General features: G+C 37.6%; 2 protein-coding genes and 1 non-coding gene across 4 annotated transcripts in view; 1 reads left to right on the top strand and 2 right to left on the bottom strand.

Moving 5' to 3' along the window:
* Window positions 1–16,455, bottom strand: part of RB1CC1 (RB1 inducible coiled-coil 1) — a 95,646-nt gene extending 79,191 nt beyond the window's left edge. The window contains exon 1 of one of the 2 annotated variants that reach the window (XM_033126915.1): window positions 16,076–16,455. The gene's annotated coding sequence lies outside the window, so the exon portion shown is untranslated. The remainder of the gene's footprint in view (window positions 1–16,075) is intronic. The other variant, XM_033126914.1, reaches the window with a different exon arrangement.
* LOC117033698 (translation initiation factor IF-2-like) lies at window positions 708–19,747 on the top strand. Its single transcript, XM_033125983.1, has 3 exons — window positions 708–893; window positions 15,739–16,682; window positions 16,783–19,747. The coding sequence occupies exons 1-3, from the start codon at window positions 708–710 to the stop codon at window positions 16,877–16,879; spliced, it is 1,227 nt and encodes a 408-aa protein (XP_032981874.1). The 3' UTR covers window positions 16,880–19,747.
* Window positions 14,905–15,035, bottom strand: LOC117034242 (small nucleolar RNA SNORA38). Its single transcript, XR_004425054.1, has one exon. It is a non-coding gene; the product is annotated as a small nucleolar RNA SNORA38 (small nucleolar RNA).
* Window positions 19,748–21,554: the final 1,807 nt, after the last annotated feature.

Here is a 21,554-nt window from a genome sequence, read left to right as displayed (position 1 = left end):
CTGGCCAAAATGAGCTCCTGCCCACCCTATGGAAGTGGAGGGGAACATAAACAATAGCACTCAATGGGTCCTCCAGCCCAGAGAGTTCCTGCAGCTCCTGGAGGAGGGCTCCTAGATTTCCCAGCCTTCTCTATTTGGTCTCTTTCTCGTTTGTTCTTCAGAAGCTGTCCATTCAGCCCTCAGTTGTCTCAAAGGAGTAACTGTCCTCTATATACATATATATTTGAGTTTGCTCATGGGAAGGGGCAAGTTCAACCACCTCCTATACAGCCGCCACCACCTTGGACCTTTCATGGTACAGTTCTCAAATAACTGGCATGAACCTGGGTCTAGGAGAACAAGATTTCCTTGGGTCCGTCAAACGATGATTTCTGGCATGTAACAAAGACTAGAAATTCTTCCATACCCTGGGTCATCTTCATACTATGGGATTCCCTGAAAACTTCATAGCTAAAGAAATGTACAGAGAACTTACCTGTGGTAGCCAAGAAGAACATGGCTGAGTGTGAAACACTGATGGGAGCCTCCTTTACTCTGCAGCCTGTGGGCTACGTGGGCACTATTCCAAGGGACAAAGTTGGAATCACAGAGACCCACTCCACTGCCAGTGCTGCCTTTTGCTAATCAGGGTACACAATAAGGGACACTTACATGCCAGGGACCCTGCTGCTACTGCTGGCAGCAAGGAGTAGAATCCCAGCCCGGGAATGGGAGACCTATCAGGTCACCTAGCCTCCTACCAGGCTTTCAGTAAGGAGGAGGACAACTCAAGATCTGGGAGTCTCTGGGTAGAAAGTAAAACTTTTTGTGTTGGCCTCCACCCCGAGCCTGCTACGCCCATACCCCTCAGTGGGTCCAGAGAAAATCTCAAACTGATGGCAACTGAACATAAAGTATGACCACCACCCTGGATAGCCCACTGCAGACAAATGGGACAATGCAGGACAAGAATTTTCTCTTGATACATAATCACATATACAACAGCCTCAATTTTAACCAGTGAAGCATAAATTACTTAACTACCTGGTCCTTTACAGAGGAAGTCTCCCAGCTTCTGCTCTAAAGCTTGAGCAACTGCTGCCAATTCAGTAAGAGCTGCACATGCCTCGTTTACTACCAGGCATCAAATAGTCAAGAACTGAAGCCCCATGGTGAACATATGCTGTTTGCAGTAGGTATACCACATGTAAAGGACAGCAACAACAGCAGATAAGAAGCCCTCAGAAGACAGGGGCAATTTCTCAGCTTTCTAACAGATAGGACTCTGAATAAATTACAGAAATTACTCATTCTCTGACTTACAAGGAAGAACAAAGAGGAGAAAAACAAAAATAGATGAATATTTTTATTATCTGCCCCATCATTTAATATTCATATCAAAAGATGTGACTTTACTTTCTCCTCTAAACTGATAAATGTGACAGTGTTACAAATGATTAAGGAAGGATTAATAGCCTTTAAAAAAAATGAGTTCCTATGAATTAGTAAAAAAACAAAAAAAAAAAAAAAAAAAAAACAAATCACAAAGATCCACAATAGGCAAAGTGCATGAGAAAGTAATTCAAATGATTAACAAATGTGAAGCCTTTCAATAATCAGTGAATTACAAATCTAAAGATGACATTATTGTTCACCTATCAAACAAGATAGATTTTCAACCTAAGATTCCAACATTTTCAACCTAAGAGAAAAAATACCTAAAGTAAAAAACTACTTAAGAGATGTCAGTATGAACAAGGAATTTTTCCCTTTCCATAAAACACAAATTCCATAGCCCCATTGGAAAAAAGGCAGTGACAACCTTAGGGCAGTAAGTGCCCATTGAACCCCGTGCAGTAAAGAATTAACCTTATCCAAAGAGAGATCTGGCCATTGTCCTCGGCTACTGGGAGGGAACTTTAGGCACCTGGAAAGTCCTGCTGATAGGAGTATCATTGTTTATCTGGGGACTTTAGGACAGTCTAACAATGTGATTTATTTATGATGAGCCTTTGGGAACAGACATGGTTGAGTTCCGATCTTCAGAGGAAATGGAGACTAAAAGACATTAGTGGGACCTCCAGGAAGAGCTAGAGACTAAAGGTCAGCTATAGAGATATGAGGTAATAGAGCTCCACTAAAATCTCTGGACACCTAAGACTCAGGTAAGCTCCCTAGTTGGCAATACTCAGTGTACTTTCACACATTCCAGCCAACAGGAGGTAATACTGTCTGTGATTCTACGGGAGAAGTTATACACTTAGAAACCTTCCAGACTCCACTGTGCATATCTTCCCCTTTGACTGCTTTTAATATTAATTTGTATCCTTTAGCTATAATAAAATTGTAATCATTAAGTATAGTGCTTTCCTAAGTTCTCTGAGCTGTTCTAGTAAATTCTTCAACCTGAAGGAGGTTAAGGGGACCTCTGAATTTGTACTCAGCTGATCTGAAATGAGGGTAGCCCTGGGTACCATCAAGCTGGTTGTTGGTATCCAAAGTAAGAGTAGTCATGTGGAGACTGTCCCATCTAACTCTAGACTTGACTAAAATCATTGTATGCTCACCTTGTGGCTTCTAAAAGAAACCTTTGGAGAAGTGGCTGATTCCAAAGGTCTAAAGTAGAAAATGTGCCAATCACATAAGTCTGGAACATCTTAATGTACATAAAGCAGAAAAAGATATCAAAGACTAATAAGACTATGTCAAAAGGGCAAAGAAATCAACTTAAAGGGGATTCCACTGACTAACACAGGAGAGTTTGAGCACTAAAAGCATAGTTACAAACAATTAAACAGTATAAAATCCATTAAAATTCTTATGTTCATAATGATACAAAAAAAGGGGAGGAGAGAAACACTATAAGGTGACCTAGGGCTATTATAAAAATTGGAAAACAAAATAATTAAGCACTTATCCTCTTTCGTACATCAACTGTACTTCAGGGTAACTGATATTTGATGGACAAATGTCCTTTTTTATAGAAAAACTCCAGCTACTACTACAGATGGAATATAGAAGATGACCCATTGTGTAATGAAATAATGACTCGAGACACCTATAGATGTTAAAATAATTACAAGAAATTTGACAAATAAATTAGGCTGACAAACAGGAACACCCTGATCATATCTCACTGCTATTGTCAGAGGTGTCTATGTTTCAATTCGAAGCACACAGTTCATCTATAGAATTTTCTTGCTCTGCCTCCCCGCAAAAAAAGAACCTAAATTTAATCAAGCCTCTACATCTGCCTACAGATACCAATTTATAAGTAATGTGAGCCATAGCAAAAAAACAAACATTATTATTAGAAAACAATAAGCTAACTTCAGAAATAAGCATTCTACAGAACAATGATTTCGTTTCTTTAACAAATGGCTTCAGAAAGAAAAGGAAGAATAAGGAAGAATTCTATTAACGGAGATGTAAAAGACGTAATAACAAAATGTAATGCATGGATTTGTTTGATTCCTGAATCAAACTACTGTAAAAACACATTTTTGTAATAAATGTGGAAATCGAAATATGAACTAGGTATTAGATTTTACTGAAGAATTACTATTCTCTTTTCTTGGATGATGATGGCATTTAGTCATGAAATAATGAATTCAGAAAGTTAATGTAAAATGATATTTGAGATGTTTTAAAATAGTCTAGCAAAAACAAAGGGAGAGATTAGTTGGACAGGGAATAGCTAAGATCAACAAAATACCGGTACCTGTGAAAGCCCACGAGATGGATAGATTAGGTTAACTACTACTTTTGTGTGTTTGCAAATTTCCATAAGATATTACAAAAATTATCACACTGATTTTAACAGTAAAATTCAACATTCATATAATATAGGTGGGGATCTACTATACTTTCTGGAAATCAATTGGTGTTCATGGGCTAAAAGTAAGCAAAAGTTTTATAAACACACATTGTCTTAAGGAAATAATTTGAAATATGGTTAAAGTACATACACAATACTTCACTACTTGTAATAATACTTGACTAGTCATTCATTTATTCAGTTTATGGTAACATAGGCTGTGGAATAATTTTTAATAAGGCTTATAATGTTATGTAAAAACAGTACCTACAATATGATCACAAATGTGTAAAAGGAATGCAGAAAAAAAGTATATCAAAATAGTACAAATAATCTACAAAAACAATTAGCTGCTGCTAGAATACAAACATGTTCCTGGTTATAATCTGACCTAAAGTGAAGTGAAAACAATTGACTTTTATAAAAAGCTTCACAGACCACCTGGTTTAAATTACTATCCTGCCATTTACAAGCTGAGTAACTAGAAAAGTAACTTATACTCTCTAAGATTGAATTTTTCTCTCTCAAAAATTAGATAACATCTTCCTTGCAGGGCGCTACTGTGGGCATATCCGTTCTTCAAACATTACAGATCTAAAGTAGTAAGAAGGGGAAGCAGTGGTGGGTATAATTCAAACAAGCTTGGTCATGAGATTACTATTAAAACAAAACGATGGTTACATATGGCTCATTATTCTATTCCTTATTTTGTTTTTAATTTCCATAATAAGTAAATATAAAAATACAAAAACAAAACACAAATAATTCCAGAGGTTCCCCATGCCTATAAGAGAAAAATGATAGAGCTAGAAACTTTGATCAATAACCGGTTTTTAAATTTATTTGAGCAATGCTAAGGGCTATTTTACAAAAGCAAGTCCATTCTATAAAAGGCTGCTAAGAACCATGTCCACTCTGAAACCTAACTACTGGCAATGCCTATACAACAAGGGCTACATGCATGCTAGAAATTACATGCCTCACCTGCCTGCCATTCGTGCCAGACAAAAATATAACTTTTCCCCACACCTATTGGTCATTCTTTCTCATGCTGATGGATATTAAGTATTTGACACACTTTCGGAAAGCTGTCTTTCACTGCAGTAAGACATAGCCAAGATATTTTCTTTTCCGTTAATTTCTCCAAGAGAATCCTCAACATATTCCAAGAGAATCCTCAACATATTGTTAAATAAATATACAAATCAAATTTTCATTTTGCACCAACACCTAACAATATTAAGTCTAAGGATATTCAAGGTTGTCTTATTCTCAAACTACATTCTCAGCCATAGTTTTTCAGCAAATATCACCAAAGACATCAAAAATAGAATTTACTTTTGAGTTAAGAGTTCACCTGGACCTGTCATGGCACTGACAGAAACTGCCTACCTTCTCAAGCAAGTAAGGTAAACTTTCTGTACAAGGTTCTCAAGCCATCTGTTTAGGGAAGCAGACAAAATTTAGTTTCTTGAATGACTGTACAATCTTATGATAACAAAATTTAACAAAATGTAAATAACAAAGAACCAGATGTGAAATAAACAGTAAATGGCAAAGGAGTTCCACTACTCTCTTACACACTGTTCCAATCAAAACAAAGGGATATCATATAGATCTTCAATTTTCCATCACCTAAAACTCCTTATAAAGGTGCCTGATCTCAAGTTTTTTTCTTCATTACCGTAGCTCCTACACGGTTAGAGTCTTTTTAAAAAAATCTATTTCCACCTTGAGCTATTATTTCAACCTTGGATTACTTGGTCAACCTTGGTCAAGTAATAGCTTCACAGCAACATATGAGTATGTTTGTTTAGTACAAGAAAGATTTTATTTCTACCTTTATTTTTTTTTCGTATTTCACAGATTGGACACAATAACACAATGAAAATATGAATTTCTGTGTAAGCAAATTAAAAGCTCTGGTCAGATTCTAACTGCAAACATGATTTATAAAATTCATTAAATATTCTAACTGGGTAAACTCAAAGTTATAAAATTTGATTGAACTACATCTTTTCCAGCCAATACATGAGCCAAGTGGCCTATTATCAAGTTTTAAAAAATGTAGTTTTTTTTTTAAACTTTCTCATTAGTACACATCCATCTGAATTTCCGTTTCTGAATCTGTAAAATGGGAATGTTAATGCCTGCTTCATATGGCTTTTGTGGAGAATAAAACAAGTAAAATAATCCATGTAGAAGAGCTTATTTAGCACAATGTCAATTTCACAGTAAATGCTCCAAAATGTTACCTAGTGACAGGAAGTAACTCTGTGACATAAGGCAAAGTACTCAAGAGTATCTACTGAGTGAACAGCCTCTCACAAACAAAAGTACTCTTAGCATACCACTAGCAGTAAATAAATGACTAAGTAAATCTCAGACAGTAACTGAGAGATATCATATCCAAGTAGCTAATTTTTGGTAGTTTATTAGCCAATGTAGCAAAAGCCTCTTTAGTTTAAAAAAAAATAATAATTATCTCTACCTTAAACATATCTTCCTCCCCAAATTATTTCTCTTACTGACTTCTTTGGTTTTACCAATGGCAGGCAATCAACTTGGTTAAATGTTGTATGTAAATAAGTACTCCTTGGCCCCAGATCTAATAGTCACTGTGTGTAACCCTCTCTTCCACTTAATTCCCATTAAGCTATATAATTCAGTGCTTACTACTGCTCTAACCTAACTTAGCTTCTCCACCTGCAGATTTCATCTCAAATCCATCTTGGAGGACACCACCAACTAAACAATCTTAGTTCTTATTTTACTGTCATTTTACTTCTCCCAAAACTAAAGGTACTTTATAATATCTACTCAACTGTCTAAATTCCTTGGACTAACACTACAGTATTGCCCGTCTATGCCTCACAACATGAAGCTCCATGCCATTTAAACGAATCTCTTAAGCGGTGAATAAGCCTTTGTTTTTCATGCTTTCACTCTTGTAATTTCATTGCCTTCATTTTGTCACCAAGAAGTCACAACCATTTTGTCCATAAAATCTTCACCAATCTACTGTCTGTCAAGGATCTTCTGTAAACACTAAGGACCACACTTCAGATTTCAACTAATCAAATACTACTGTTTGCAATCAGAACATAAAGAAATGGCCTATTATACTTTTTTCCCAAGTGCCAAATGCATTATATTCCCCAAACTGTTAGAGAAAATGTAGCCATGTCTTACACCTCTCTGTGAACCGCCACATTACCTAACATTTTCCTAAACACTGGTAAGCAATAAATGAAGCCAAGGCCATGATAAAGACAAGAATAAGAACCAAACTAAAAAAAGAAAGAAAGGAAAAAAAAAAGAGGCTCAAAGAGAATACACAGGAACAGTCTTTATTTACAAGAATGTATAATTTACATATTCCTATATGCTTGTTATCAAAATATGATGATGACCTAACAAAGCTGAATTCTCTCCTTTGTGTGTAATTGTTAAAACATTAAGCAAAAAGGGACATTAGTAACCAAGCACATATTTGATCATCCTGAAATTTAAGAAATCCTTAAACAGAAGTAAAAGAAATCTGAATTATAATCCTAGCTGCACATCTTTACTTCTGTGACCCTGAAAGCCAGTTAATTTCTCTGAATTCTGTTTTCTCATCTGAAAATTGAAAGTGGTATACTGGCTGATTCCTCCAAGTTTCTATAAAATGCCATATACATTTTATATATAGACAATACATTAAACCTACTTCTAACTTATTTCATGTGCCAGTCACCAACGATTAAAAGAAATGAAAAGTACATGCTATCTGCCTTCAAGAAGCTTAATTACATAATTGAACATTACAATAAAGATATGCAAAAGTTATATTAACAAGTATTGAGAAAGAATGAGCAAGATGTGAAGAATGATACCTTCACATAAAGGAGGTATCACTCAAAAAAAAAAACAACCGTAAAAATGAGTTTCAGCTAGAAACCAATGGTTTACCTTCCTTGATCACATTTATTAAAATATAAGAAGATAAACTTAGCAGATCACTTCTTTGCTTTAAGAAATCAATTATTAGAAAGACTTAATGTTTTAATCAACTTTTAAAAGTTTGGATTGCTCATTATGTACATTTTTCCTTAACTTTAATAAAAATTTAATAAAATCTATTAAATTTTGTAAGTGGGTTGAATCCCAATGAGCTACAACTAAAGTTATTACACGCAATTATAAAGTAACAGCATAGAAGTCAACTGCTATTGAAGAAATTAACTTTATATGACTTATAAATATAAGACTACTGCATAACACAGTATTGCTTTTCACCAAATAGTGAAGATCTTCTAAACCTTGGCATGATGCTCATTTTATATAGAAACATTTCTTAATTTCTACAAAATGAAATTATATTATTACACAAGTTAACACGAATCAATTCCAAATTAAAAGCAACAGGTTAGTAACTCAATAATTGATAAGATTTTCTTAAAATGATCATATGGTCCTTTGCCTAAATATTGCCTTTAGTTTCTGTCCATTGAGACAATAACTATTATGTATTTACCAGAAAGAGAGACAGAGAGAGACAGAAACAGAGAGAGACAGAGACTGCAGTAAAGAACATTTACCAGAACATGTCAAACATACTATAGCAGTAATTAAAACTGGCATTTTGGCCTTTTCATAGACACATAACACAGAACAGAACCGATTTAAACATATCTTTATATACACACGGATATACAGTAATAGAATTTCAAATTGGGAGAGGATAAACTGTTCAAGTAAAAATATCAGGACAGATGGCTATCCAAAGCATGCAGAAAAGTAAAGTCTGTCTGAAATACAGTTTTTACCCTTCAGATTACCACTAATGATTAAAATAAATACAAAGTGTTGAGAAGATAGCAGCACACTGGCATAGTTTTGACAAGAATATAAACTTTTAGAGATTTAATCTGGCAATATGTACCAAAATTTAAAATGTGTAAAATAGCAATTCTACTCTGGAAATATATTGGAAGCAAGTAATAACCAGACAAGTGTATGAAGTTATATACCCAATGATTTTCATTGCACCATTATTTTTAACAATGAAAAATTAGAAAACTGTGAGTAGGTGTTGGTGAAATAAATTATGGTACAACTATATAATGTGACATTATTTAGACTTTAAAAATGTTCATTAGGTCTATACGTATTGATTAGTGATATAATCAATTAGAAAATCAAGTTACAGAATATATCATGTGATTCTATTTGAGGATTTTATTTTTATTTTATTAACCAATGCTCAGGCAGGTATGTGTATACACAAGCATCAAAAAGTCTAGACAGTTTAACACTAATCTTTTTAACAATGGCCATATGGAGTTTTCACTTTTCTGGTCTCCTTAAAAATCATTTATAGTTTGAAGGAAAACACTTAATCCAGTTTTTTTAAAAGAAAAATCCCAACATTCTATACAAAGAAATAAAGTACCTGAACATGCTTCCCTTAAAAGAGCTGGTCCAACTAAGAATAAGACAATGATCCCCAACTGCTGTCACCATTCTAGTCCCCAATTTGATGTCCCAGTGGAGTCCTGCCTCTCCACTCTACATCTCTTCCCTAGATAGTCATTCATATTTAGTTCTCCAACTGTTATCTTTATGTATACATAAAATGGAAAATAGAACTATGAAAAGAACATGAGATTTGGGGTCAGAAGACCTATATTCAAGTCCCGTCCCCACGACTGACTATGTGACCCTGATTGACCTCACTAAAAAAACAAACAAACAAAAAACTACCTATCTCACAAGGTTGTGAGAAAGTAAAGAATCTAAACATACATGAGGAGCTATGCAAATGACAGTGCAATACAAACATCAGTTACTGTTACTAACTAATCCAGGTATCTGTCCTGAGCTCAGGACTAACAATTTGCTGATGCTAAATATCTCCAATGAGAAATCATACTGTTATCTCAAACTCAACATGTCCAAATTTCAATTCAGTGCTTTTCCTTTGAATCTATTCCCTAACTTCTTTTGTCAACAAAACCTATTGTTCTTGTCACTCCAAACTTGTTATTTCTATCCAAATCCTACCCATTTTTTCCTTTATAATCTAACCCCTGATTTCCCAATGACATATTTTAGAGCACGAAAACTCTTCTCGCTGCCTTAAAGTCTCCATCTTGCTCCAACTCTTCCTGAATAAACACTCCTACAAGTTACAATCACAGTAGTCAGGCTGCTTCCCTCCTCAAGGATCTTCCCTAGAGCCCCACTGTTACCTACAGCAGGTCACAAACCAGTGGCTCACAACGCTGTTTGTTTCTTTGCAGCTACCTCTCCTGACCTCAGGGTAGTGCCTGGTTCAGTACCCAGATGATTTCACTTAATTTTTACATTATCTGTCTGCCCCCTTAAGCATGTAAATTTGGCAACTCTGACATAAAGCCAGATTAGCACTAAAATGGCAGACTTTGGGACAAGACTTATCTGTATTTGAATCCCATCTCTCTCAATGAGACTCAGATCTAACTTTTACACATCAGTTCACCATCTATAAACTGAAATATTACACTTTACAGAGTGGATGAGAGGGATAGAAATAATGTATTTCAGATTCCTTTCCAATGCAAGGAATATAATAAAAGCTTTAAAAATGGCAGCAATTATAACTTTAACTCCAACATTTGAGGACTTCATAATCTCAGTTTATCTTTCTAGAAATATCTCCAACTGCTACCCTACACAAAACCTGCCAAAGAAAATATCTCCCATTTCTGCTTATCTGAATTTTACGCATCCAAGCCTTGTCCAAAAGTGTGGTCCTATTCGTACTTCAGGGAAGTCTTCCTTAATCACAGGTGGCCCACAGTAGTCTCCCTCACCCCGGCCTCTAACTTACAGAGCTCCTAACTAGCTATATAAGGTAATACTAATTATCTTATATGGGTGGAAAAAACCTAACACCATGAAAGGATATTTGTTCCTCCTGGATCCTTCTGGGATCTAGTCAGCTATAAATGAGAGGGGAAAAGAAAGATGTATTTTTTTAAATACTGATTCCATTGCATTTATTCCCAGATTATATAGGGCTTACAACTGGACTTTCATGTCTATAAGGAAAAGAACAAGAAAATATTTCCTCTACTCATTAAAAAAACTTTCTAATTTATCAACCGGACATTTACAATTCCCTTTGAGAGATTACCACCATCATAATTAGGTCAGTCATTCTAGTGTGCTTACTGCCAACTAGTGCAATCTATTCAAAATTTAGAATTAGCTTCCTTATATGGGGAGAACAAAGGGGAAAATCCCAGGTGATAATTTCTGACCTCCAAAACTGAACACATTCAGTCACAGAGTAGGTCAGCCATCTTCCTCACATTCCCCAAAAGACAACCTTTCCAGACAAGTCCAGGGCCTCCTAAATGAACTAAAACTAAAACTAAACAGGTAACTTCATGTAAGAACAGCACCAAAAGAATAGAGATGACAGGAATATTCTAACAGTTTGGAGTATGTCCTTCAGGTTTTTTTCCTATGTATACAGGAAGTACATGTGTATATACAAACAGTTTGGTTTTATAAAAGTGAAATAATATCAGGCACACTGCTATGTACCTTGTTTGAGCTTAACATATAGTATGAGAATCTTTCCATGTCGGTACATATAGATATATTACACATTTTGATGTCTACCATTCATGAAAGTTATGTAAAATGCTTGACAAACGTAATCTGGATTTTGAAATATTAGTAAATAAACAGTCTTTAAAAAAGTTGTCCCAATGAGTATCATTAGACTTTGTCATTTTGAATTAGTCTCATTCATAAAATACTAAATTCACTTTCTAAGTATTATTGCATTTAAAAATATTTTTTCACATATCATTTGATAGCTTCTGCTTAACAAAAACTCAAAAGAACTGTTAAAATGAATTTAAATCAAGTCTACTACAAAATAGCTCTCCTGCCTCCAAAGTATACCAAGTATGGAAGCCACAGCCATTTTTCCTATACTATTGTCACCAGTTGAGATATGACATCCAGGACTGTGCATGGTGTCATTTTTAAGGGATAGCAATACCAAGTCATGACACTTCCTTTAAATGTGAATTTTTTTTTTTAATTCTTAATATTCCCAAAACTGTATCTATACCAAAAATTGCTAGTTCTACGTTTCATTTTATAATAGATACTAAGAGTTACCAAAAAAAAAAAAAAAAACCTGAAACCAAAATTATCTATAGCTAATGTTGAATTAGCTTCATTCTATTAAGCCAAGAATATATGAAAACATACAGCAATTATCAAAAGAGGATGTGCACATCTGGAATTTGCACTACACGAATTTGCATTGTAACGGCTAAAACAGCCCTGGAAACATTAACAGTATGGTACTTTTTTTTTTAAGATTTTATTGGGGAAGGGGAACAGGACTTTATTGGGGAACAGTGTGTACTTCCAGGACTTTTCCAAGTCAAGTTGTTGTCCTTTCAATCTTAGTTGTGGAGGGCGCAGCTCAGCTCCAGGTCTTGCTGTCATTGTTAGTTGCAGGGGGCGCAGCCCACCATCCCTTGCGGGAGTCTAACTGGCAACCTTGTGGTTGAGAGGACCTGCTCCAACCAACTGAGCCATCCGGCCACCCAGGAGCTGAGCAGCAGCTCAATGACTTCATTCTAGTTGCAGACGGTGCAGCTTGCTGGTCCATGTGGGAATTGCCCAGATCTCGCGCTCTAACCAACTGAGCCACCAGTCCGCCCCAACAGTATGGTATTGATTTGACTAATAGTTCAACAGGTATTCTGGATAATTACTGACCAATTACGTGTGGAATATCTACAAGCCGATAAAACTTAAGTATTCAAAGGAGAGCAACATCATGGGGCAGGCTGAGGGCACTCAGAGAACCAACTCAACAGCTGTAAAAGCAGAATCTAACCAATGAAAGACAGGGTACTTTACAGACACTCAAGTACTGTACTTGCGAAAAAGTAATTTAGCAGAACCTTAACTTTACTGAGAGATGGAAAGAAAAGTCACCTTCTCAAGGCCCTGGACAACAGAGGTCCAAGTTTACAGGTAAATTAGATTTATCAGGTCCACAGTATCATGAAAGAATCAGAGAAACGGATAATTTAAGTACAAAATCTTCAAACTAGCACTCCACAATCTGTTTCTCAAACATTACATCTATTCCAGATTCTCAAAGCAGTCTGCATTTTTAAATTATCTTCTTTAAAATTTCCAATGGTCCACTATTTCTTACAATCTTACATATGAAGCTTACATATAAATTTCCTCTTATTCATTGTTCATATTGCTGGAGCTAAAACTCTGTCTTGTACTTTAACATTTCATTAAAAAATGAATGACTCTAGCTCCAAGCTGCTTTCCAGCCTTGCTGGACCAAATCTCTGCTGGGTTTACTGGATCAAATCTCTGTGCCTCTGCACATACAGAGTTAGAATGCATTACAGTTTCCTTACTATGACCCAAAAAGCCTGACTCTCTGTAGAGGCCCCACTACCACCACATTCTCTTACTACTCTTCACCTTGTAACAATCCACCCTCAATAACCTTTTCACTTTTCTGTATATATGCCAAGCATATCAGAGCATTTGCATTTACTATTCCTGCTGCCAAGAATGTTTTCTCAGAGAGTCAGTCACACAACTAGCTTCCTCACTTCTCTAGGTCTTTACTCAAAAGTTATTCATCAGTGAGGGCTTCCCTGGCCATTTATCTAAATTTCCAACCCTCCAATACTGATAATTCATCTCTTCCCTTTTCTGCTTTATTTTCATCTCTAGCCTGTATCTACTACTCCCTATTTTTCCTGAATGAGTACAGGGATTTGGTCTGATTTGTTCACTGCACAGCATTTCTAGAGCACTGCCTGGCACATAGTAGGTACATGATAAAAACCTGCTGAGGTGGCCCAGACACTGTTTTTCTACCATGACTTACCCATGGCATATCATGCTTTTTCTTCTCCTGGAAATATCCTCCTACACTCTATAAAAGCCCAAATCCCTTCTGTAAATTTCCAAAAATGCTCATATTATAATTATTTTTATACAGGACTCCAATTTTCCTTTATAAGGCAAGAATAATTTCTTATACATTCTTATATTCCTCAATTAACTGATTCAATAGTCTACCTGTAGTAAGTAAGTAACTATAGGAATAAATGTGTGGGGAAAGGGATTGCTACCTAGATTTTCATCTGAGTTTCTGGAGCTAGTATTTTCTATACTACACAAGAAAAGCTTAACTGGGGTAAGAGAATAGCACTACCCGAATGAGAAAATTTTACTAGCCATTCCTTTTTAAAAAGCATTCATAAGTTATTTACATTTACAAAGTAAATCATATATCAGGTACTTAACCATTCATTGAATATTCAAACTAGAAAATTTGAAGATGATCTCAAAATTCGAGGCCAAATAAAAGCTCCTTACATAACAAAAATTCAGGTTCAAGTGTGGCTTTTCAAGAACAAAGGTCTTGTGTCCTCTGTCCTTTCAGACTTTATGAATTTGATTTGCTAAAAGTCAAGCGGCCATGCATTTTGACTTTGTGTTTGTTAGCAAAGGCCAGAAAAATTTTCCCAAAGACAAGAGTACCGCATCATTGTCTTCTCTGTCATCCAATAAAACCATCTAAGAATTAGGCCAGTAACTAATCCTAACTTTAGCTAACATAAAAGATTCAAAATAGACTAAATAAAATCACATTTTAAAAAATGGTCTGTCCATATCCAGTTTCCACCAACAGATATTTATCAACATAAAGCATCACTTTTATAAAACTCTACCTAGGTTTTAAAACACAATATGAACACTAAAATAAAAACATGACAGGAATATTACTGAGAAAATACGTTCATTCAGGCCATATTCTGTTACAATATTAAGTACAGAAAGCAAAAATATCTTCACAGCCTTAGCAGTGATCTACTTGTACATCAAATAACACCCCCAAAATCACATCAATCACCTTCCTTAGTGGTCCTTCTTCTCACAGTAATATCAGAATTGGAAGGACCCTCTTTGTATCAAATATAGACCTATAATGAGATTCTTGATTAAACTCAGATTTGTCTATTTTCTTTCTTTCTTTTTTTTTTTTTTTTTTTTTTTTGTTTCTGTGTGGGATGGTTGGTCTGGAGCCTGCAGGGAGCAAGCTGGCTCCAGACTTCTCCAAATCCACATTTCTGTGCCTCCAATTCTTACGTGTCCAAAGTCAGGGCACTACAGACACGCCTTTGTAGGAGGGAGATTTGTCTAATTTAAAAGTAGTCTTCTCCTAAGTTGCTAACCTTCCAACCCTTCGAATAAATCATACAAGCACCATCAACACACGAAAAACTGGAAACTATACAATAGTTAGCAAGAGAGGCACATTTTCATATGGCCCAAATCATTGCTCTACGTATAGTACACTTGAGGCGAACATTCCTACCTAGCTTAATGTCTGTAGTAACGTGACTCTTTATCAACAGTAAGCACATTAGTCTTCCTTGGCACCCCGACTCACATCGCTTCATGGTATGACTACAAGCGTCATAATGGAAAAGACTAGATTATGAAACTATAATCTAATAACAATAAACAGCACATCCACCAGGCGGTGGAAGAAACTATAAAGATATTCCCTGAGAAGCTGCCATTTCTCCTGTTGTTCTGTTTCTACCAAGGAAGTTGTGAAATCCGCACACACACCCCATCCCAAATCTATCAGTGGGGCGCGCGGCGGCTGAGTCATTCCTACGAGTAACTTTATACGGCTCCTAGCACTCCGGGGTCGGGACAAACACATCTCTCGCTTCCTTCCACACTACGCTTACTTCGGCCTTGGCCCAATCACTCTCCGGTTTCTCAACTTAGACACCATTAGGGCTGAGCCTGACAGTGGTGACGACGGGTGAGGATACTCCTGATGGATTCGGGAGTCTCTCCCCCTCCGCCACTCACGCAAGTCGGCCAGGGGCTGGCCGGGGGCGCGCACAAGGAGTCACCCTGGGAACCCCGTCAGAGGAGATAGCGGGCAGGCCCGGACCCAGCGAGCCCACCCTACACCTCCCTCAGCCCAGTGGGGCTTCGACTTGACTCGCGTGTCTCCTCCAAGGGCTGTTGTGTTAGGGAGACGACTGCAAGAAAACACCTGCCGGGGCCGAATGCGCTGGGCCCGCGGGCGCACACACCCGCGCTCTGGTTCGGCGGGGACCCCGGTGCCCCGGGCCCACGGTGCCGGGGTTCGCCGCGCGGCCGGGATGCCAGATGGGGGAAGGGGATACGGGCAGCTACGACACTTACCTGGCAACACCTCCTTCCCCGCAAGCGGCACCAACAAAGCTGGCAACCCCTGGCACCATCTTCCGCCGACGCCTCGTCCTCGGCGGCGGCTACCAACCGCCCATCCGGCACAGCCAACCGACACAACCGCCGGCGTCCCGGTACCTGCCGCGGCCCCGAACTCCGGGCGGGAGGGAGGGGTCTGGGCGGAGAAGGGACGCGGTCAGGCCCCTCGGCTCTGGGTCGGGGACCGGGGGACAGAGGGCCACGGCCTGTCAGAGCCGAGGGGCCGTGACGACAGGAGAACCCTGAGGCAGCGCCGAGGGTTCGGCAGGGCCGCCGACACAGCCGCCGCTGGGTTTGTTATTGTCGACTCTGTCCCTTCCTCCGCGGAGCATGCCGGGAATGGGCGGGGGAGTGGGGGGAGGGGCGCGCCCGTTGGCCCGGGAGGCTCACAGAGGCAGCGCGCAGGTCCGGAAGTCAACAGGCTGCTGGGAAGGGGGCGACTCCGCATTCCGTCGTTGCCTGCAGGCGTGCGACTTTGGCTGTCCTCTCCTGACCCAGGGAAGATTCTACTGGGGCGGCCTGTTTCGGTGCTAGTCGCCGTCCGGGCGCGTACTACCGCAAGGTGAGCTTGACCTTCCTTGCTACAGCGAGTTGGCTTGAGCTAGGCCGATCCCGCCGAATTTTCAATTTAGCCCCCGGTGGTAAAAGGTCGTTTCCCACAGCCTGTCGGGGAAGAGCGGGACCAGCCGGAGATCCGAGGTCCTCGTCGAGCGCCCCCGGGGAAGCCCGCAGAGCAGGCCCAGATCTGTAAGAGGATGAGGTACCGGGAGAACTGTGGGCCGGCCAGGCTAGACTGCCACCCTCAACCCCACCATATCCTCGACCGACCGCCGGGCCTGCAAGCGGATGAAAGGTGTCTGGTAACTGCTTGTGTGGGGCGGCACAATAAAATAAAGAAAACATCCAAAAGAGAAGAGAATTAAGGCTCGGTCGATCGGAATGAAGATTAAAGCCCCACGCCACTACCACCAATTTTCAGCCTTGTTAATACTGGGTTCTCTAGTGAGTTAGCCTAAGTACTGTATGTAATGTATGGGAAACAGTTAAAGGGAAATCTGATTTTGTGAAGATGAGCATTCACAGGCAATGACTTGAAGCGACGGACTTGTGTATTAAACTCTGAGGAACAGAAGTTACACCTAAAACAAATTACATTTTTTAAATTCCTGTTACATCCAGAAATATCTGGTATGAGTAAAAGCTTAGAGGTGCTACCACTATGTCATCAGAGAACATTTGCGTTGTTTGCATAAAAATGAGTATTACCACCCTTTTCAAAGGCACTAAATACTATTATTAGGAAGTACAGTTTGCAATCTTTCATTTGTCATGGTGGAAACTGATAAAAATCATTGAACCAACTGGTAAGCATTGGGAATTTTCAATTTTCATCACACTGACCGGGTATCTGAAAGTTGTTTGAGAAGGACTTACTGTTTTTACCACTTTGTTTTTAATTTTACACACCTGTGTATCCCAGAGAGATCTTCTGTTTGGCAAGTCATTTTAGTTTATTTTAAACTGGAGTTTTATTACACCACCCCAGCAAGATACAGCAGAGAAGTCAAAATTAAGAAACTAAAATGTTATTATGCCTTAGGGGACAGCATAGTAAACAGCACACAGAAAATACATAGTGAGAAGGAATTTGGTCAGAAAATTTGTAAACAAAATACAACAATATTAGGCCTCTAAAGAATATATTGGTGCTTGACTTAATGGTCAATGTCATTCAACATTACAGACACAACTGAAAGCATCACGGGAATATGCCAGTGATAATGTAATAAATAAAATGTTTTTAATTTTGTCACTCTAACTTCTTTCTTTCTAAACAAAATTAATTCATTCCTTATCTTCCGTAGTCATAGGTGGAAAAAATGACCAGAAGTGATTGGTTCATACCTTAAAGGTTTACACTTTCTCCAGAGTGTAAATGTTTAGAGTTTATATTCTTCTCATGTTCTTTTCTAGTGAAAAGTGAAAATGTATTAACATTAATTCCTTTTTATATGTGGAGATATCTAGAGGAAATACTGTTACAGGTTACTAAAACTACAGTGTCCCGAGTAAGTCTCAACAAGTGACATTGTCCTTCAAGAAAGAATATTGAAAACCCTCTGTACTCTCCCTTGCTGAAGAAGTAAAAACAAGAACAAACAAAATACCCTCATTTAACATTACTTCTCAGCCAAGCTTCTTGATAGGAAGTCTTTAATCCACAGTCTCATTTTCACTACTGCCCTATTCTCACTGAAGTTATAGATTAAGGAACCTCCAAATTATTGTGTTAAATAGACAATGCTGATACTTTTTTTGAACTTTCTAAAGCATTTCTTATTTTTAATTTTTTTTATTTCTCCCTTCCCTTTTTTGTAGTGTCTCCCTCTTGGCTCTTAAATCTGGCCTTTCTTTCATTTGGTCCTCTTCCAAATTCTCAAGTAATTATAATACAATGTAAATGATGCAAATATAAGGTGCCACAGGAGAATAAATAGACAAGAGACTTAATCATGTCCTCATCACATTTTTTTTTAATTTAATAAACATTTAGGTTCTTTGATGGATTTACAATGTGGGCAAAAGAAAGTCATTCTCTTTAGGAGGAGTATGTAGGGATAATACAGGACTTCATAGCTAAACACCCTAAGTACTTGACATTAGTTTCAATCTTTAAAATCTGAGTTGTGCTTCAGGTCTCAACTTCAGTGTCACTTTTTCAGGAATCCTTCCCAACACACCCATAGTTCTCCTATATTTTTTGTTATGTCTTTAAGTATCTGTCTAACCTGCTGAAATGTAAGACTTTTTTTAATAGAGGGAATATTTTCCCAATACCTGCTGTACAGTAGTGTACACGCAAATATTTGTTGAGTGCCCTACACCTTTTTCAGGCCCTCAATTTATAGCTTGACTCACTTCCCAACTAGTATCACTTATTCCATCCAAGACCAATATGATTATGTTTCTTCCCTGCCGAACAGTCTTCACTGGTCTTGTTTTGTAGATTAGATACAATTTAAACTTCATAACATAGCATAAGAATCTTTTCATTAGGTACCAACCCATCTCTCCAGCAATATACCCCCTCACTTTTCCCCTTTACACGTACCTTATATAAGTTTCCTTCTCCAGTCGTGTTCTTTCCCTCTTGTTCACCTTTCAGTGTCATCCTTTAAAACATCCTGGACATCAGCCAGCTTCCAACTGCTAGATGATACAGTGATCACTTATCCTACCTCTGCTCCATGTCACACAACTAAATTTCTGTCTCCCCTTTAAGTCTGTGAACTTAGATTCATTTTTAAGTTTATAGAGAGCTTGTCACATAGTGATTTAAATATTTGAAGGTTGACTAGATAAGTGACTAAAAGTCCTGCCCTCAAATATCTCAAAAGCTCATACAGGGGACCATTCAAAAATCATTGTAATGACAAGTTTATATAACAGTTGTCTCTGAGTAACCTTGGAAATGATATCAACCCCCCACCCCGACCCCTCCGCAGACTCCAAAATCTGGGGATGCTCAAATCCCTTATATAAAATGGCGTATTTGCACATAACCTACTCACATCCTCACATATACATACTTTAAATTATCTCTAGGTTATTTATACCTAATACAATGTAAATACTATGTAAATAGTTGTTATACAGTATGAAGGAATAATGACAGTATACATGTTCAATATAGACGCAACCATCATAGGCCTAACTAATAGTACACGTCAGCAACAACATAACTTAAAAAATATTTTCAATCTGTGGTTCTTTGATTCTGCAGATATGAAATTGGTAGATAGGGAGAGCTGACTCTGGGATACTGGAAAGATCATGGTACACAGCTTAATTTTGTTAAACTGATTTGAGATTTCATTCCCTATATGCATTAAATATTTCTCAAATAATGTGTCATTACCCTAATTTTTAGGTTTTGTTCAAACAGCCAGCAACCATGATTGACATAATTTAACTTTATTCAAAGTATGAATCACAGTTTTTCATTTTAAAAGGTGAACCCTTTTAAAAAGTTTTGGACTTTGTTTTTAAGATCATAGCTAATTCAGTGTATAAAATATGGTCATACACTACTTAAAGGCGTCTGCCACTATGATTATTACTAAGTTAATGTTTTCAGTAGTATTTACAGACCCTAAAGCTGTCCTATTCCGTTGGCTGTTGGTACTCACACATGTTAATAATAATGATAGTTAACTTATGAGTGACTCTTCAAAGCTAGTGATGAGCTTGTGAGTAATACTGTTTCTAATGCAACACATACAGGAAAATACTTCTAGCATGCTTAATTTTCCAACAGTTTTAAACCAATAGATTGAGACAAAACATTTTTAGACATTTTTCACATGAAATTCTTGTCTTATTATTTTGAAGGAAAGCTCAGCAAAATGTCTGAAAGTAGAGCTGTAATGTCTTAAAGCAAAAACTTAACCATCTTACAGATACAAATGTGGATTGGATTCAAACATCAAGCGGTAGTTTGATTTCAGGTTCTTCTTTGTGACCCACATTAAGAAATACATTCTAACACTGTGCCCTGGTACACACATACAGTCCTCTCTATCAATGGAAACCCATGTTTCACACAAAAGGACCGCATGTGATATACTATGATCGTTTCTGTGCTATTTTTCCAGTGCTACTCTTGACCCACTTAATTGATTTTACCACCCTCTGATGGCTTGAAAGACATTCGATTCGATGACTTTGGTCCCAAACCTTGAGATTCTTCGCTCCTTCAGTGGCCTACTATTTTGACTATAAACTTCAGTGGTTTCTTCAGTGGCTTACTATTTTGACTATATTCCCTCTGGTGAAGTTTGTTATTGTTTATTTTTTAAAAGTATAACTTAACTGAAGCCCATGCAGCCTGTGAGTGAGTCTTGGATGTGAAACATGGGCTTTACATTTATAAACCTATTTAGTTGTCTTAACAGCCCTGTCTGGTTTTTATTACTTTTCAAAGACAATAACAAAGATGTGAAAAAATTGGAATTCTAATGTATTGCTAGTGGTATTGTGAAATGGTGCAGCCACTTTGGGAAATAGATTGGCATTTCTTCAAAAGTTTAACCAGAGTTACCACATAGCCCAGCAATTTCACTCCTAGAGATATAAGAACATGTCTCCACAAAATCTTGTACACAAATGTTCATACTGCATTATTCATAACAGCTAAAAAGTGGAAACCGTCCTAATGTCTGTCAACTGATCAATGGAGTATCATAATGTGGCATACTCATACAATAGAATATTGCACATAATGTAAGAATTTCCTCACATAATAAACAGAATTACTATATAACAGCAATTTCACACCTAGGTTCCATTCCAAGAGAATTAAGAACCTATGTCCATACAAAAAATGTCACAAATGTTCATAGCAGTATTTTTAGTAGTCAAAAAAATGGAGGAG

Source organism: Rhinolophus ferrumequinum, chromosome 14 (assembly GCF_004115265.2).
Source record: "Rhinolophus ferrumequinum isolate MPI-CBG mRhiFer1 chromosome 14, mRhiFer1_v1.p, whole genome shotgun sequence".
Classification (NCBI taxonomy): Eukaryota; Metazoa; Chordata; class Mammalia; order Chiroptera; family Rhinolophidae; genus Rhinolophus; species Rhinolophus ferrumequinum.
Note: the sequence above shows the minus strand (reverse complement) of the source record. Positions and strands in the feature narration are given on the sequence as shown.

Bases quoted from the DNA above. Each gene is read 5' to 3' on its own strand.
- LOC117033698 (XM_033125983.1), top strand. From the start codon at position 708: ATGGGAGACCTATCAGGTCACCTAGCCTCCTACCAGGCTTTCAGTAAG. The intron at 894-15,738 runs GTATGACCACCA...CACTCACGCAAG, and splicing joins TGATGGCAACTGAACATAAA to TCGGCCAGGGGCTGGCCGGG. The intron at 16,683-16,782 runs GTGAGCTTGACC...CGTTTCCCACAG, and splicing joins CGGGCGCGTACTACCGCAAG to CCTGTCGGGGAAGAGCGGGA.